Source organism: Arvicanthis niloticus, chromosome 4, assembly GCF_011762505.2.
Source record: "Arvicanthis niloticus isolate mArvNil1 chromosome 4, mArvNil1.pat.X, whole genome shotgun sequence".
Classification (NCBI taxonomy): Eukaryota; Metazoa; Chordata; class Mammalia; order Rodentia; family Muridae; genus Arvicanthis; species Arvicanthis niloticus.
In genome coordinates, this window is record NC_047661.1 from 81,924,899 (window position 1) to 81,944,750 (window position 19,852).

General features: G+C 37.7%; 1 protein-coding gene across 3 annotated transcripts in view; it reads right to left on the minus strand.

Annotated features, from left to right (window-relative positions):
- The window catches only part of Sycp1 (synaptonemal complex protein 1), a 119,684-nt gene that overhangs the window by 54,659 nt on the left and 45,173 nt on the right, over nucleotides 1–19,852 (minus strand). For all 3 annotated transcript variants that reach the window (XM_076932103.1, XM_034500314.2, XM_076932104.1), the window contains 3 exons: nucleotides 9,947–10,050; nucleotides 8,183–8,300; nucleotides 5,590–5,660 (listed from right to left, as the gene is read on the minus strand). In XM_076932103.1, the coding sequence (XP_076788218.1) occupies nucleotides 5,590–5,660; nucleotides 8,183–8,300; nucleotides 9,947–10,050 (293 nt within the window). The remainder of the gene's footprint in view (nucleotides 1–5,589; nucleotides 5,661–8,182; nucleotides 8,301–9,946; nucleotides 10,051–19,852) is intronic.

A 19,852-nucleotide genomic window follows, 5' to 3' on the forward strand; every position in this document is an offset into this window, starting at 1 on the left:
AGAAAGAGATGTCCTTAAATATACAAGAAGCCTACAGAACCCCAAATAGACTAGACCAAAAAAGAAATGCCTCCTGTCACATAATAATCAAAACATCAAATATACAAAACAAAGAGAAGATACTAAAAGCAGTGAGGGAAAAAGGCAAAGTAACATATAAAGTCAGACCTATAAGAATTACACCAGATCTCTCACAGGAGACTATAAAAGCCAGAAGATCCTGGACTGATATCATACAGACCCTAAGAGAACACAAATGCCAGCCCAGACTACTATACCCAGCAAAACTCTCAATCAATATTGATGGAGAAACCCAAATATTCCATGACCAAACCAATTTTACAGAATATCTTACTACAAATCCAGCCCTTCAAAGGATAATTGGTGGAAAACTCCAACACAAGGAGGGAAACTACAACCTAGAAAAAGCAAGAAAGTAATCTTCCAAGAACCCTAAAAGAAGGTAGCTATACAAACATAACTATACTGCCAATAACAAAAATAACAGGAAACAACAATCATTTTTCCTTAATATCTCTTATTTTGAATGGACTCAATTCTCCAATAAAAAGACATAGACTATCAGACTGGATAGATAAACAGGATCCAACATTTTGCTGCATACAGGAAATGCACCTTTGTGAAAAAGACAGACACTACCTCAGAGTAAAAGATTGAAAAACAATCTTCCAAGCAAATGGTCCCAAGAAACAAGCTGGAGTAGCGATTCTAATATCAAATAAAAACATTTTTCAACCAAAAGTAATCAAAAAAGATAAAGAAGGACACTTCATATTCGTCAAAGGAAAAATGTGTCAAGAGAAACTCACAATTCTGAACATCTATGCCCCAAATGCAAGAGCACCCACATACATAAAAGAAACTTTACTAAAGCTTAAAGCACACATTGCACCTCACACAATAATAGTGGGGGATTTCAACACCCCACTCTCAACTATGGACAGATCATGGGAACAGAAACTAAACCGAGACACAATGAAACTAACAGAAGTTATGAACCAATGGGACTCAACTGACATCTATAGAATATTTCATCCTAAAACAAAAGAATATACCTTCTTCTCAGCTCCTCATGGTACCTTCTCCAAAATAGACCATATAATTGGTCACAAAACAGGCCTCAACAGATACAAAAAGATTGAAATAATCCCTTATACCCTATCAGACCACCATGAACTAAGACTTGTCTTTGATATGGACAAAAACAACGGAAAGCCCACATGTACATGGAAACTGAACAATGCTCTACTCAATGATTAACTTGGTCAAGGAAGAAATAAAGAAAGAAATTAAAGACTTTTTAGAATTTAATGAAAATGAAAACACATCATATCAAAACTTTGGGACTCCATGAAACAGTACTAAGAGGAAAACTCATAGCTCTAAGTGCCAACAAAAAGAAAATGGAAAGAGCGGACACTAACAACTTGACAGCACAAATGAAAGCATTAGAACAAAAAGAAGCTAATATACCCAAGAGGAGTAGACGACAGGAAATAATCAAACTCAGGGCTGAAATCAACCAAGTTGAAACAAAAAGAAGTATACAAAATATCAACAAAACCAGGAGCTGGTTCTTTGAGAAAATCAACAAGATAGACAAACCCTTAGCCAGACTAAACAAAGGGCACAGAGACAGTATCCAAATTAATAAAATCAGAACTGAAAAGGGAGACATAACAACAGAAATTGAGGAAAATAAAAAAAATCATCAGATCCTACTACAAAGGCCTATACTCAACAAAATTGGAAAATCTGGATGAAATGGATAATTTTCTAGACAGGTACCAGATACCAAATTTAAATGAGGAGCAGATAAACCATCTAAACAATCCTATAAACCCTAAAAAATAGAAGAAGTCATTAAAAGTCTCCCCACCAAAAACAGTTCGGGACCAAATGGTTTTAGTGCAGAATTCTATCAGACCTTCAAGAAAGACCTAATACCAATTCTCTTCAAGCTATTCCATCAAATAGACACAGAAGGAACAATACCCAATTCGTTCTATGAAGCTAAAATTACGCTCATAACTAAGCCTCACAAAGACCCAACAAAGAAAGAGAACTACAGACCAATTTCTCTTATGAATATTGATGCAAAAATACTCAATAAAATTCTCGCAAACCGAATCCAACAACACATCAAAGCAATCATCCATCATGATCAAGTAGGCTTTATCCCAGGAATGCAGGGATGGTTCAATATTTGGAAATCCATCAATGTAATCCACTACATAAATAAACTCAAAGAAAAAAACCACATGGTCATCTCACTACATGCTGAGAAAGCATCTGACAAAATTCAATATCCCTTCATGTTAAAAAGTCTTGGAAAGATCAGGAATTCAAGGCCCATACCTAAACATAGTAAAAGCAATATACAGCAAGCCAGTAGCCAACATCAAACTAAATGGAGAGAAACTTGAACAATCCCACTAAGATCAGGGACTAGACAAGGCTGCCCACTCTCACCTTACCTATTTAATATAGTACTGGAAGTCCTAGCTAGAGCAATTAGACAACATAAGGAAGTAAAAGGGATACAAATAGGAAAGGAAGAAGTCAAAATTTCACTATTTGCAGATGATATGATAGTATACTTAAGTGACCCTAAAACTTCCACCAGAGAACTCCTAAACCTGATAAACAACTTCAGCAAAGTGGCTGGATATAAAATCAACTCAAGCAAATCAGTAGCCTTCCTCTACTCAAAAGATAAACAGGCTGAAAAAGAAATTAGGGAAATGACATCCTTCACAATAGCCACAAACAATATAAAATATCTTGGAGTGAATCTAACCAAGCAAGTGAAAGATCTGTATGACAAGAACTTCAAGTCTCTGAAGAAAGAAATCAAAGAAGAACTCAGAAGATGGAAAGATCTCCCATGCTCCTGGATTGGCAGGATTAACTTAGTAAAAATTGGCCATCTTGCCAAAAGCAATCTACAGGTTCAATGCAACCCCCATCAAAATTCCAAATCAATTCTTCATAGAGATAGAAAGAGCAATTTGCAAATTCATTTGGAATAACAAAAAACCCAGGATAGCGAGAACCATTCTCAACAATAAAAGAACTTCTGGGGGAATCACCATCCCTGACCTCAAACTGTACTACAGAGCAGTAGTGATAAAAACTGCATGGTATTGGTACAGAGACAGACAGGAAGATCAGTTGAATAGAATTGAAGATGCAGAAATGAACCCACACACCTATGGTCACTTGATCTTTGACAAAGGAGCTAAAACCATCCAGTGGGGAAAGGCCAGCATTTTCAACAAGTGGTGCTGGATCAACTGGAGGTCAGCATGTAGAAGAATGCAAATCAATCCATTCCTATCCCCCTTGTACAAAGCTCAAGTCCAAGTGGATAAAGGACCTTCACATAAAACCAGATACACTGAAACTAATAGAAGGTGGGGAAGACCCTCAAATGCATAGGCACAGGGGAAAAGTTCCTGAACAGAACACCAATGGCTTTTGCTCTAAGATCAAGAATTGACAAATGGGACCTCATCAAATTGCAAACCTTCTGCAAGGCAAAGGACACTGTCAATAAGACAAAGCGGCAACCAACAGATTGGGAAAAGATCATTACCAATCCTACATCCGATAGAGGGCTAATATCCAATATATACAAAGAACTCAAGAAATCAGACGCCAGACAACCAAATAACCCTATTAAAAAATGGGGTACAGAGCTAAACAAAGAATTCTCAACTGAGGAAATTCGAATGGCCGAGAAGCATCTTAAGAAATGCTCAACTTCCTTAATCATCGGGGAAATGCAAATCAAAACAACCCTGAGATTCCACCTCACACCAGTCAGAATGGCTAAGATAAAAAATTCAAGTGATGGTAGTTGCTGGCGAGGATGTGGAGAAAGAGGAACACTCCTCCATTTTTGGTGGGAATGCAAGCTGGTACAACCACTCTGGAAATCAGTATGGAGGTTCCTCAGAAAATTGTACATAGCACTACCTGAGGATCCAGCTATACCACTCCTGGGCATATACCCAGAAGATGTTCCAACATATAATAAGGACATATGCTCCACTATGTTCATAGCAGCCTTATTTATAATAGCCAGAAGCTGGAAAGAACCCATATGTCCTTCAACAGAGGAATGGATACAAAAAATGTGGTACATTTACACAATGGAGTACTACTCAGCTATTAAAAATAATGAATTCGAAAAATTCTTAGGTAAATGGATGGAACTAGAAAATATCATCCTTAGTGAGTTAACCCAATCACAAAAGAACACACATGGTATTTATTCACTGATAATCGGATGTTAGCCCAAAAGCTTGGAATAGCAAAGACTCAACCCACAGACCACATGAAACTCATGAAGAGGGAAGTCCAAGAGGGGATGCCTCAGTTCTACTTAGAACGAGAAACAAAAATACTCAAGGGAGCAAATATGGAAACAAAACATGGGACAGAAACTGAAGGAGGGGCCATCTGGAGACCATTCCACCTGAGTATCCATCCCATGTATAGTCACCTAAGCTAGACACTGATGTGGCTGACTGGAAGTGCATGCTGTCAAGAACATGATATAGCTGTCTCCTTAGAGGTCTGCCAGAGACTGACACATTCAGAGGACGATGCTCACAGCTAACCACTGATATGATCAAGGGTTTCCCAATGGAGAAGTTAGAGAGAATACTGAAGGAGCAGAAAGGGTTTGTGACCCCAGGAGGAATGCAACAATACCAACCAACCAGAGCCCCCCAGGATCTAAACCACCAGCCTGGGAGCACATAGGGAGGGACCCATGACTCCAGCTGTGTATGTAGGGGAGGATGGCCTAGTCTGGCATAGGTGGAAGAGGAGATTCTTGGTCCCATGAAAAACAAACACAGAATAGTGGGGGAGGGAATGTGAGGGTGTGGGGGGTTAGTGGGGGCAGGGGTTAGGTAGGGGCACAGCCTCATAGAAGCAGGAGGAGGGGGGATGGGATAAGAGGTTTCTGGGTGGTGGGAGGAAGTGGAGTAAGGGGATAAAATCTGAAGTGTAAATCTAATACCCAATTTTTTTAAAAAGATGAAAAAAAAAGAAAAAAGAAAAAAAGGTGATTTAATAACACAAATGGAAGGATTTAGAAATTTAAGAGGCAGTTTATGTTAGTGGAAACAGCATCATAGGAACTGGAAAATCACACCCTCATAGACGGAAAAGGAGGGGAGATGGGATAAGGGGTTCCTGGGTGGTGGGGGGAATGGGGTAAGGGGATAAAATTTGAAATGTAAATATTATAACCAATTTTTAAAAAGGGAAAAAAGAGAAAAGTTGTTAGAACCAACATATTTAATAAAATGTCAGCCTTCTAAAAAAAAGAATTAGGTTTATCATTGTTTAAAATAATTTTCATATAATTTTACTGTTTCGGTACTAAATATAAATAATTGTTTTTAATTATTGAACTATAAATTTATTATAATTTTAGGCAGGATTTTAAAACATTAACCTATACCTAATATTTTCACTTTATACAATAGTCAACAATAACAAAGAAATTCTAAAATCTTTTTGAGACAGAGACAAACTCATTATTCTTGCCTTAAATGCATTTCTTTTTCTTCCAAATTTTCTATTTCTTTCAACATGCTTTCTTCTTGCTTTTTGCAATTCTACAAAGATAATCAACAGTGCTTATGTTAATCATTTTTCTTCAACAAAAATATAAGTGAAATTAATATTTAAAACCTTCAGCTGTTAGCATAAATTTTATTTCATTATACAAAAAAATAAGAAATGTGAGTGTGCTAATTTTTTGGTCAACTTAACACAAGAGTCAATAAATTGCCTCCATAAGATTGACCTGTAGGCATGTCTGTGAGACATTTTCTTCACTGATGATTAATGTGGGAGGGCTCAGGCCACTGACTGCAGTGCCACCCCTGGGCAGGTGTCCTAGAGTCTATAAAAAAAAAAAAAAAAAAAAAAAAGCAGGTTGTACAAACCCCAAGGAGCATGCTAGTAATGAGCAATTCTCCAGGGCCTCTGCTTTAGTTCCTACATCAAGGTTAGTACCTTCAGCTCCTGCCTTGACTTACCTTCATAATGGACTATGCTTGAGATATATAAGCCAAATAAATCTCTGTGGGCCTGGCTCTGTTTCTGCCCTCAGGGTATTAAGGCAACATTAATTGTGAGCTCTTTTTATGGAGAAGGGAGTGTGTAAAACAGCTCTTCTAGATGATATTCCATAAACAGTAGCTTTTTTTATTCCGGGGTAACAAGAGCTATATAACCCTTGGGGAGTGGGTAGGAGTTTTTCAAGGAGAGTGTACATTTTGGTCTAGAACTGAGTAGTTAGTTGGTAATGCTTTATTTGCATGAAGAGGGATTCTGGGTGTGTACAACTATAATTTGGCTAAGGCTACTGTGACTTCCCCAAGGATGGAGGTGGAGGGTTATGGGGCTATGTGCCCCTGGGGCATGCAGGCTGAGAACAGGGAGGGAGCCATCCTTACTCTTGCTGATTTCAAGATGAGATTTTGGTCTCAAAATAAGATTTTCAGGGTTTTGTATACTTTTTGACCTCACTCTTATTTCAGGCCCATTCAACTCAGTTGCACTTGCCCCATAAACCTACTTCCCCTGACCCCAAGCTACTTTGTTCATAGTATTTTATCAAAGAAATAGAATGCAAACTAATACAGTAAGCTATTTAATTTTTGTAATTCTGGTTTATAGACTTGTATTGATAACAATCCTAATAATATATAGCAGTTAATAAAATGTTTGATTTCCCAGTGGTACTTTAAGGCTTTTATATATTATTCATAATGTTTCATTAATCATTAACTACAAAATTCAAAATCTATCTTTCAAGGACCAAAATCAACGTTGTTCTCTGACAACTTCTCTTCCATAAAGGCAAAAGTGTACTAAAGAATTCATATGCTCCTCCAGCCGAGCAAGATGCCCAAAGGAAAGAAGGCCAAGGGGAAGAAGGTGGCCCCGGCCCCCGCCGTCATCAAGAAACAGGAGGCCAAAAAGGTGGTCAATCCACTGTTCGAGAAAAGGCCCAAGAACATCCAGCCCAAAAGAGATCTAACACACTTAAGTGGCCCCGATACATCAGGCTGCAGCGGCAAAGAGCCATCCTCTATAAGCAGCTCAAAGTACCTCCTGCCATTAACCAGTTCACCCAGGCCCTGGACAGGCAAACAGCTACTCAGCTGCTTAAGCTTGCCCACAAGTACAGGCCAGAGACAAAGCAAGAGAAGAAGCAAAGGCTACTGGCCCGTGCTGAGAAGAAGGCTGCTGGCAAAAGGGACGTCCCAACTAAGAGACCACCTGTCCTCCGAGCAGGAGTCAATACAGTCACCACCTTGGTGGAGAACAAGAAGGCTCAGCTGGTGGTGATTACCCATGATGTAGACCCCATTGAGCTGGTGGTTTTCCTGCCTGCCCTGTGTCGAAAGATGGGGGTGCCTTACTGCATCATCAAGGGAAAGGCCAGGCTGGGGTGCCTGGTTCACAGGAAGACATGCACCACTGTTGCCTTCACACAGGTTAACTCGGAAGACAAGGGTGCTCTAGCTAAGCTGGTGGAAGCCATTAGGACCAATTATAATGACAGATATGACGAGATCCACCGCCACTGGGGAGGCAACATCCTGGGTCCTAAGTCTGTGGCTCGCATTGCCAAGCTGGAGAAGGCAAAGGCTAAAGAACTTGCCACTAAACTGGGTTAAAAATGTACACTTGGGTTTTCTGTACATAAATATAAAATTACCTTCCAAAAAAAAAGAATTCATATAATAATTTATCACACTATCAAAATATATGACATACTATTTTATTTAAAATATTGGAATACTATTTTAATATTAATTCATATGTTCTTGAAAATAGTAAGATTATTATTATATCTTCCATAGAAATCTATAGCTATATATAATGTTACTAAATATAACTGTTAATGTTTAAAATTATAATGACTTCATATATTCATAGTCTGTATTTTTTGTAGCCCAGTATCATTATATCACAGAATAGTATACAGCTTTTCCTCCAAAAAAATCAACTCAGAAATAATGAAACTTTTTAAGCTAAAAAGGTATTCAGAGATCATATATTTTAAAGTCCTTCTAATTTTTAAGGTAAGAGAGAAACGTCACTGATAACTCTGTCAACTCACAATGATATCTTCTTGATGTTTCCTGAGTTCTAGGGCTGTATCACTCACTTCTTGTACCAATTTTTTGTTCTCAAGCAAAAGCATGTCACAGCTTGCAGTTAATTCAGTATTCTTAAGTCTATTTTTAAAAACATGTCATATAGAATTAAATATGAGATATATAAAATTTAACTCAAAATAATCTTAATGGAAAGAAAAGGCAGGATATAAATAATATTGGCCATTAATTCTTGAAGTAACTATAGTTTCATGCTGCTCTATTACATTATTTGTTCAAATATATAGAAATTATTTCCATATTAACATTTCATATGTCATACATTATATTTCTATGTACATTCACAATACTCTTCTCATTCCTTCTTCTAAAAAGTATGAAGCACACATTTTTCCACATAATTGTTTATATTTAATACTCTATTTCAAACTTCTGAAACTTTAATTAGAATAGTTCTTGAAACATGAACTATTTTAATTAAATTAAATCATTCTTACAAAGTCACAAATGTTCCACAGTGAAAAAGAAATTATTGTTGCTATTAGCCAGTATCTATTTGTATGGTGTGGCATCACCAAATGATTTCGGTCACATCTATTGCTTTTTTTTTCCCCTAAGCAATGAGAGATTAAAGAGCAAATGTAGTAAGAGTAATAGAAGTTGGTACTAAATATAAATAACCACTTTATTCTTAAGGGGATTTTTAATAAATGAATGTTACCTAGGTCTCCTGGGGGGGAAAAAAAACTGTTGAAAGATTATCAGGAGGGAATGGAGCTACAAGAAAAGGGTGAGGCTTGGAACTCATGATGTAGACTAAGCTGGCCTCAAACTCACAGCAACCCTTCTTCCTCAGCCTCCTAAATGTTAGACTTCCAGGCATGAGGTATCATATCTACTATTTTATTTGCCATTTTATCTATTCCTGAGAAGCAATCAACAGAAATAATAATGTTTACCATCAATACTCATTTAAATTTCCTTCTTTCCCCATGATAAATCATCATTACAAAACTAAACTTGCTAAATAAGTGAAATCATTCCATTGAATATTTAGATAACACTAGAAATACATTTTTACATTGAAATTTTAGAAATATATATAATTATCTTTCTGGGAAACTAAATGCCTCCCTAAAATTAATGTTAGACCCTTTGTATGTTAAAGTTCCATATTCATAAGCTTATCCATCTAGAGATTGAAACTGCTCAGGAAAATATGTCTGGACTGAGCATATAAACTTCTTGCCATTATTTTCTGAATATAGTAGAACAAATATTTACATAGAATTTATATATATTCAGTACTGTAAAAAGTTTAGAAGTGAGCTAAAACTTACTTGAAAGAGGATATTTATAATTTATATGCAAGTACTGTGCTATTTGCATATAAGAGTTGAATAGCTACAGATTTGTGTATGTTCAGGGTTTCTTAACCTAATGTTCATAAACACCAAGAGAAAACTACATACTGATATGAAATTATTTCAATTTGTTATTTATTCTTTTACATAAATAATACAAAATTTCCTGACACAAAGCTTTTCAAAACAAAGTACAGTCCTTGAATTCATGATTCTCTTGCTTCCAGAATACTGAGCTTACATTTGTGCACTACCATGCCTGGCTTTCATTTTGATCTTTAAGTAGGAATAAAGCACAATCATTCCAATGGAATCAAATCCATTGATATAAGTAGTAAACACTACTTACTTTTACCATAAAGCTTAATAATTAAACTGAATATAGTTAGGTACAAAACATACTTCTCTTTTTCAAGCTCAGTTTTCATTTCTTCAACCTGTTTTAAATAATGCTGTTCACTTGTTTTAGTGACAGTTACTTGTACTTCCAAATCACGGACTTCTTTCTGTAAAATAAATGTATACATTTATTAGAGATGTTCTATCCATTTTTTTCACATAAAAGTCATAGTGTTCTATCAGGGGGCATTTCATATAAAAGACATAGTTAGGCTGGGCATCGGGGGCACAAACATAGAAACTGGGGAGACAGAGGCAGATAAGTTCAAAGCTATCCTGGTCTACATAGTGAGTTCCAGGAAAGCAAGAGCTCCACAGACAGACTCAAAAAAAGAGAAAAACTAAAAAAGATATGGTTGATCTAAGTAATCAAGCAATACAGTGGAGAAAGTCTGACAGATTATTAAAAAATATTTTTAAGACAGCGTCTCATTAAACTCAGGTTGGTCTCAAACTCACTATGTAAAATGAGGTTGACTTTGAACTCTTGATTTTCCTGCCTTCCCTCCAAAGTACTAGGATTATATATAGATATAAATATCATGTCCAGCTAAATATTTTAAATTTAAGTAAACAATGTAATAATCACTTTAATTTTTAAAATTAACAATGACAAATTCAATATAAGTAAATTCTATTTTGACATCCTAAAGCTCAGACAAAAGTTTATGCATAATTTTTAACCATTTAATTCTACCAAGTAATTAATTCCAATTAAAATTTATATTACTATTGCTTATTGCTGGTTAACTGTTTTTTTTTTTTTTTGTTTTCCTGACACAAATTCTAACCATATAGCCCTGGCTAGCCTGGAACTCTATTCAGAACAGGTTAGCCTCAAACAGAGACCAACTGCCTCTGCATATGGAATATTAGAATGAAAGAGTGTGCCACCACCACACTGAGACTAAAATTTTATGTTAGTAAGGGAAAGTCTATTGGTATGGTCAAACAGTCTCTTACAGACTAAGATGTTCTTACTATTATAAAAAAGTAGTTCCAATTCTTTTATTGGTCTATGAATTATACTTTAAATTAAAAAGCTAAGTTTAAATATAAGTACTATAAAAAGTATCATATCAGCTTAATAAGGGCTAAAATTTAAATGTATCAAGAAATACTAAAGACATCAAGAAACAGAATTATAAACCATAACATTATACACGAGCTGAATTTTTTTAAGATTTTATTTATTGTATGTATTGTATGTAAATACACTGTTGCTGTCTTCAGACACACCAGAAAAGGGCACTGAATCGCATTACAGATAGTTGTGAGCCACCATGTGGTTGCTGAAATTCATGTCCTCTGGAAGAGCAGTCAGTGCTCTTAAGCATTCAGCTATCGATCCAGCCCCTGATAAGTTGGATTTTTTCTTTTTTTTTTAATCCAAAACATTACTTTATCCACATTCTTGAGGCCATCATCTTCCATAAAAATTTTTTATTGGATATTTTCTTTATTTACATTTCAAATTTTATCCCCTTTCCCAGTTCCCCAAACCCAAAATTCCATATTCAAACCCTCTCCCTGTGCTTCTATGAGGGTGTTCTCCCACTCACCCATTCCCACCTCCCCACAATGGCATTCATTCCCCTACACTGGGGCATTGAGCCTTCACAGGACCAAGATCCTCTCCTCCCATTGATTGCCCAACAAAGCCATCCTCTGCTACATATGCTGCTGGAGCCATGGGTCCCTCCATGTGTACTCTTTGGTTGGTGGTTTAGTCCCTGGAAGCTCTGGGGATCTTGTTGGTTGATACTGTTGCTATGGGGCAGCAAAACCCTTCAGCTCCTTCAGTCCTTTCCCTAATTCCTCCATTGGGGACCCCATGCTCAGTCCAATGGTTGGCTGCGAACATCCACCTCTATATTTGTCAGGCTCTGGCAGAGCTTCTCTGGAGACTGCTATATGAAGCTCCAGTCAGCAAGCACTTCTTGGCATCCACAAGAGTGTCTGGGTTTGGTAAATGTATTTTGTTTACCCTTATAAGAAGGACCGAGAATATGGAGAAGAGGAACACTCCTCCATTGTTGGTGGGATTGCAAGCTGATACAACCATTCTGGAAACCACAGCCTGGCAGTTCCTCAAAAAATTGGACATAGTATTACCTGAGGACCCAGCTATACCACTCCTGGAAAAAAGAGTCTACCCAAAAGAGTCTCCAACATATAACAAAAACACATGTTCCACTATGTTCATAGCAGTCTTATTTATAATAGCCAGAAGCTGGAAAGAACCCAGATATCCCTCAACAAAGGGAATGGATACAGAAAATGTGGTACATTTACACAATAGAGTACTACTCAGTTATTAAAAACAATGACTTCAGGAAATTCTTAGGCAAATTGGATGGAACTAGAAAATATCATCCTGAGTGACGTAACTCAATCACAAAAGAACACACATGGTATGCATATAACACTCATATAAGTGGGTATTAGCCCAAAAACTCAAAATACCCAAGATACAATTCACAGATGACATAAAGTTCAAGAAGAAGGAAGACCAAGTGTGGATGACTTGCATTCTTAAATGTTGACATTTCTCTCCCACATTACAATGTGAAGGTTCTCTATATTTTAAATCAGCCTTTAGCACATTAAATACAATAGGAACACATACTTTTAAAAAATTGTAAAGAAGCCCTTCCACCCCTCTCCAGATAGCGATGGCGAGAGCAGACACCCAGCAGGTCTGCACCCTTGTGGAAACTGTATTCTGAGACATCCCAGAGAGGCCAGTGTCCTCAGAAAGGCAGACACCCAGCAGGTCTGCACCCTTGTGGAAACCTTATCCTGAGACATCCTAGAGAGGCCACCGACCTCAGAGCAGGGTACACCATACCCAGAGACATCCTAGAGGAGCCACGGAACCCAGACCAGCAGACACCATATCCTGAGACATTCTAGAGAAACCACTACACTCAGAGCAGCAAACACCTAGCTGGTCTGCTCTCACGAAGACACCTTTACCCTGAGACATCCTAGAGGAGACACTGCACTCAGAACAGCTGGAGCTCAGGATCACAGGATCACAGAGACATCTGGACCCTGAGGAGTTCTGACACAAGCAAGATAACTGGAAAGACAGTCTCCAGTCAGAACCAGTGAGTGAGGGTAACACTAGAGTTAAGCAAATGGCGAAAGGCAAGTGCAAGAATGTAAACAACAGAAACCAAAGTTGGTATCACCAGAATCTCCCAGTTCTCCCACCATAGCAAGCCCTGAACACCACATCACACCGGAAAAGCAGGATACAGAATTAAAATCACTTCTCATGATGATGTTAAAGGACTTTAAGAAAGTCATAAATAACACTCTCAAAGACTTTGAGGAGAACATAGGTAAACAGATAGAAACCCTTAAAGAGGAAACACAAAAATCCCTTAAAGAATTGCAAGAAAACACAACCAAACAGGTGAAGGAATTACACAAAAACATCCAGGATCTAAAAATGGAAGTAGAAACAATAAAGAAATCTCAAAGGGAGACTACCCTGGAGATAGAAAACCTAAGAAAAAGACCAGGAGTCACAGATGCAAGCATCACCAACAGAATACAAGAGATAGAAGAGAGAAACTCATGTGCAGAAGATACCATGGAAAACATTGACACAACTGTCAAAAGAAATGCAAAATGTAAAAGGCTCCTAACCCAAAACATCCAGGAAATCCAGGACACAGTGAAAAGGCCAAACCTAAGGATAATAGGAATAGATGAGGGTGAAGACTCCCAACTTGAAGGGCCAGTAAATATCTTCAACAAAATTATAGAGGAAAACTTCCCTAACCTAAAGAAAGAGATGTCCTTAAATATACAAGAAGCCTACAGAACCCCAAATAGACTAGACCAAAAAAGAAATGCCTCCTGTCACATAATAATCAAAACATCAAATATACAAAACAAAGAGAAGATACTAAAAGCAGTAAGGAAAAAAGGCAAAGTAACATATAAAGGCAGACCTGTAAGAATTACACCAGATCTCTCACAGGAGACTATAAAAGCCAGAAGATCCTGGACTGATATCATACAGACCCTAAGAGAACACAAATGCCAGCCCAGACTACTATACCCATCAAAACTCTCAATCAATATTGATGGAGAAACCCAAACATTCCATGACAAAACCAAATTTACACAATATCTTCCCACAAATCCAGCCCTTCAAAGGATAATGGATGGAAAACTCCAACAGAAGAAGGGAAATTACAACACAGAAAAAACAAGAAAGTAACCTCCCAACAACCCCAAAAGAAGATAGTTACACAAACATAATTCTACCTCCAATAACAAAAGTGACAGGAAGAAACAATCATTTTCCTTAATATCTCTTAATATCAATGGACTCAATTCTCCAATAAAAAGACATAGTCTAGCAGACTGGATACATAAACAAGACCCAGAATTTTGCTGCATACAAGAAAAAAACCTCTGTGACAAAGACCTCAGAGTAAAAGGATGGAAAACAATCTTCCAAGAAACAAGCTGGAGTAGCGATTCTAATATCAAATAAAATTGATTTTCAACCAAATGTAACCAAAAAAGATGAGGAAGGACACTTTATACTCATCAAAGGAAAAATGTACCAAGATGAACTCTCAATTCTGAACATCTATGCCCCAAATGCAAGGGCACCCACATACATAAAAGAAACTTTGCTAAAATACAAAGCATACATCACACCTCACACAATAATAGTGGGGGATTTCAACACCCCACTCTCAACTATGGACAGATCATGGGAACAGAAACTAAACCGAGACACAATGAAACTAACAGAAGTTATGAACCAATGGGACTCAACTGACATCTATAGAACATTTCATCCTAAAACAAAAGAATATACCTTCTTCTCAGCTCCTCATGGTACCTTCTCCAAAATAGACCATATAATTGGTCACAAAACAGGCCTCAACAGATACAAAAAGATTGAAATAATCCCTTATACCCTATCAGACCACCATGAACTAAGACTTGTCTTTGATATGGACAAAAACAACGGAAAGCCCACATGTACATGGAAACTGAACAATGCTCTACTCAATGATTAACTTGGTCAAGGAAGAAATAAAGAAAGAAATTAAAGACTTTTTAGAATTTAATGAAAATGAAAACACATCATATCAAAACTTTGGGACTCCATGAAACAGTACTAAGAGGAAAACTCATAGCTCTAAGTGCCAACAAAAAGAAAATGGAAAGAGCGGACACTAACAACTTGACAGCACAAATGAAAGCATTAGAACAAAAAGAAGCTAATATACCCAAGAGGAGTAGACGACAGGAAATAATCAAACTCAGGGCTGAAATCAACCAAGTTGAAACAAAAAGAAGTATACAAAATATCAACAAAACCAGGAGCTGGTTCTTTGAGAAAATCAACAAGATAGACAAACCCTTAGCCAGACTAAACAAAGGGCACAGAGACAGTATCCAAATTAATAAAATCAGAACTGAAAAGGGAGACATAACAACAGAAATTGAGGAAAAATAAAAAAAATCATCAGATCCTACTACAAAGGCCTATACTCAACAAAATTGGAAAATCTGGATGAAATGGATAATTTTCTAGACAGGTACCAGATACCAAATTTAAATGAGGAGCAGATAAACCATCTAAACAATCCTATAAACCCTAAAAAATAGAAGAAGTCATTAAAAGTCTCCCCACCAAAAACAGTTCGGGACCAAATGGTTTTAGTGCAGAATTCTATCAGACCTTCAAGAAAGACCTAATACCAATTCTCTTCAAGCTATTCCATCAAATAGACACAGAAGGAACAATACCCAATTCGTTCTATGAAGCTAAAATTACGCTCATAACTAAGCCTCACAAAGACCCAACAAAGAAAGAGAACTACAGACCAATTTCTCTTATGAATATTGATGCAAAAATACTCAATAAAATTCTCGCAAACCGAATCCAACAACACATCAAAGCAATCATCCATCATGATCAAGTAGGCTTTATCCCAGGAATGCAGGGATGGTTCAATATTTGGAAATCCATCAATGTAATCCACTACATAAATAAACTCAAAGAAAAAAACCACATGGTCATCTCACTACATGCTGAGAAAGCATCTGACAAAATTCAACATCCCTTCATGTTAAAAAGTCTTGGAAAGATCAGGAATTCAAGGCCCATACCTAAACATAGTAAAAGCAATATACAGCAAGCCAGTAGCCAACATCAAACTAAATGGAGAGAAACTTGAACAATCCCACTAAGATCAGGGACTAGACAAGGCTGCCCACTCTCACCTTACCTATTTAATATAGTACTGGAAGTCCTAGCTAGAGCAATTAGACAACATAAGGAAGTAAAAGGGATACAAATAGGAAAGGAAGAAGTCAAAATTTCACTATTTGCAGATGATATGATAGTATACTTAAGTGACCCTAAAACTTCCACCAGAGAACTCCTAAACCTGATAAACAACTTCAGCAAAGTGGCTGGATATAAAATCAACTCAAGCAAATCAGTAGCCTTCCTCTACTCAAAAGATAAACAGGCTGAAAAAGAAATTAGGGAAATGACATCCTTCACAATAGCCACAAACAATATAAAATATCTTGGAGTGAATCTAACCAAGCAAGTGAAAGATCTGTATGACAAGAACTTCAAGTCTCTGAAGAAAGAAATCAAAGAAGAACTCAGAAGATGGAAAGATCTCCCATGCTCCTGGATTGGCAGGATTAACTTAGTAAAAATTGGCCATCTTGCCAAAAGCAATCTACAGGTTCAATGCAACCCCCATCAAAATTCCAAATCAATTCTTCATAGAGATAGAAAGAGCAATTTGCAAATTCATTTGGAATAACAAAAAACCCAGGATAGCGAGAACCATTCTCAACAATAAAAGAACTTCTGGGGGAATCACCATCCCTGACCTCAAACTGTACTACAGAGCAGTAGTGATAAAAACTGCATGGTATTGGTACAGAGACAGACAGGAAGATCAGTTGAATAGAATTGAAGATGCAGAAATGAACCCACACACCTATGGTCACTTGATCTTTGACAAAGGAGCTAAAACCATCCAGTGGGGAAAGGCCAGCATTTTCAACAAGTGGTGCTGGATCAACTGGAGGTCAGCATGTAGAAGAATGCAAATCAATCCATTCCTATCCCCCTTGTACAAAGCTCAAGTCCAAGTGGATAAAGGACCTTCACATAAAACCAGATACACTGAAACTAATAGAAGGTGGGGAAGACCCTCAAATGCATAGGCACAGGGGAAAAGTTCCTGAACAGAACACCAATGGCTTTTGCTCTAAGATCAAGAATTGACAAATGGGACCTCATCAAATTGCAAACCTTCTGCAAGGCAAAGGACACTGTCAATAAGACAAAGCGGCAACCAACAGATTGGGAAAAGATCATTACCAATCCTACATCCGATAGAGGGCTAATATCCAATATATACAAAGAACTCAAGAAATCAGACGCCAGACAACCAAATAACCCTATTAAAAAATGGGGTACAGAGCTAAACAAAGAATTCTCAACTGAGGAAACTGGAATGGCTGAGAGCAACCTAAAGAAATGTTCAGAATCCTTGGTCATCAGGGAAATGCAAATCAAAACAACCCTGAGATTCCACCTCACACCAGTCAGAATGGCTAAGATCAAAAACTCATGTGATAGTAGATGCTGACAAGGATGTGGAGAAAGAGGAACACTCCTCCATTATTGGTGGGGTTGCAAGCTGGTACAACCACTCTGGAAATCAGTCTGGCAGTTCCTCAGAAAACTGGACATAGCACTACCTGAGGACCCAGCTATACCACTCCTGGGCATATACCCAGAAAATGCTCCAACATATAACAAGGACATATGCTCCTCTATGTTCATAGCAGCCTTATTTATAATAGCCAGAAGCTGGAAAGAACCCAGATGTCCTTCAACAGAGGAATGGATACAAAAAATGTGGTACATTTATACAATGGAGTACTACTCAGCTATTAAAAATAATGAATTCAAAAAATTCTTAGGTAAATGGATGGAACTAGAAAATATCATCCTGAGTGAGGTAACCCAATCATAAAAGAACACACATGGTCACTGAACTCACTGATAAGTGGATATTAGCCCAAAAGTTTGAAACAACAAAGATTCAACTAACAGACCACATGATGCTCATGAAAAAGGAAGAACAAGTGTGGATGCCTAGGTCTTACTTATAAGGAGTAACAAAATACCCAAGGGAGCAAATATGGAGACAAAGTGTGGGAGAGAAACTGAAAGAGAGGTTGTATGGAGACCATCCCACCTGGGTATCCCATGTGCAGTTACCAAAAATAGACACTGATATGGATGACAGGAAGTACATGCTGACAGCAGCCTGATTTTGCTGTCTCCTTAGAGGTCCCCCCCCAGAGTCTGACAAACCCAGAGGCAGATATTCACAGCTAAACATTGATATGATCAAGGGTTCCCAATGGAGAAGTTAGAAGACTGAAGGAGCTGAAAGGGTTTGTGGCCCCATGAGGAGAGCAAAAATACCAACCAACCAGAGCTCCCCGGGGTCTAAACCACTAGCCTAGGAGCACATAGGGAGGGACCCATGACTCCAGCTGTATATGGAGGGGAGGATGGCCTTGTTGGGCATAGGTGGGAGAGGAGATCTTTGGTCCCATGAAGGCTGAACACTGAGGTGGGGGGGGGGAATCTGAGGGTGGGGAGGTGGGAGTGGGGGTAGGTGGGGGCACACCCTCATAGAAGCAGGAAGAGGGTGGATGGGATAATGGGTTCCTGGGTGGCAGGGGAATGGGGTAAGGGGATAAAATTTGAAATGTAAATATTATATCCAATAAACAAAGGAAAAAAGTTGTTAGAACCAACATCTTTAATAAAATGTCAGCCCTCTAAAAAATTATCTTGATACTAAAATTTGTTTTGAGAAGTGTATATTGCAGAATACACAGCCTTGGTGTATCTACTCATCATGCAAGCTGAGCAGACCTACTCAAACCTCTGATATCCTGGAATTCCATCTGGATGCAGTGAAGACACAGCGTCAGAGGCTTATCAATTTACTCTTCCCCCACCCCTCTTCTAATATCTCAACGTCCATAATCAGCTTGAAGAAAGTAATGAAGAGTCAGCGCCCCTATTCCCTGGGCTTGGAGACTAAGGTGGTAATATTGGGCTGTCTTTCTAGGGAAAAGTAGTGGGTTTGTTGGAACAGAGAGGATTAGCTAGGATTTATTTCATAGCCATAGCCTATTGGTAGAAATCTGTATAATTATTATCAAGATGAAGTTATAATTTCTTAAATGGTACAAAATTTACTTTGATTTCAAATTTGAGGTTTTCATTGGTACGAGCTTCTTATTGATATAAAAGTGAGATGAATATTGATACTCTCATAGGCATTGTGCCTGTATAACACATTTAGGAACACAAGGCTTAGACCCAGTCCTTCTTTAACTTTTTTAACTGATTTGAGATGGTTAGCCTGTGAGTTAAGGGACTATTGCAAATTCATGGCTTTGAGTTTATTGTTAGGGTGTTTTCTATATTTTATTTAGAAATAGCTGAGAGGAGTTAATAGACAACAGTCCAGATTGCCTTACATGTCCAGAAAAGGACACACTTGCAGAATAGTCGACTGATTATATCTGCCTAGACAGAGTAATCAGCCCTTAATAATTCTGCATCACTAAGGTCTGTCAGATGATCCTGGGCCAGAAGGCTGAAGATCAGATGCTCCAATGTTTTGTAGTATAGGGACTGTCCAGGTGTTCAGCAGTATCTATAAATTGGCTAAGTTTTAGAAGCTATGTTTAGTGCTTCCTATAACTTCAGTTAACTCAGTCATTCTGGATTTCTGACGGGGTTGAAGACCCATAGTCTCATAGCCAATCCTGGCTATTTACTTTGAGAGAAAAGATTTG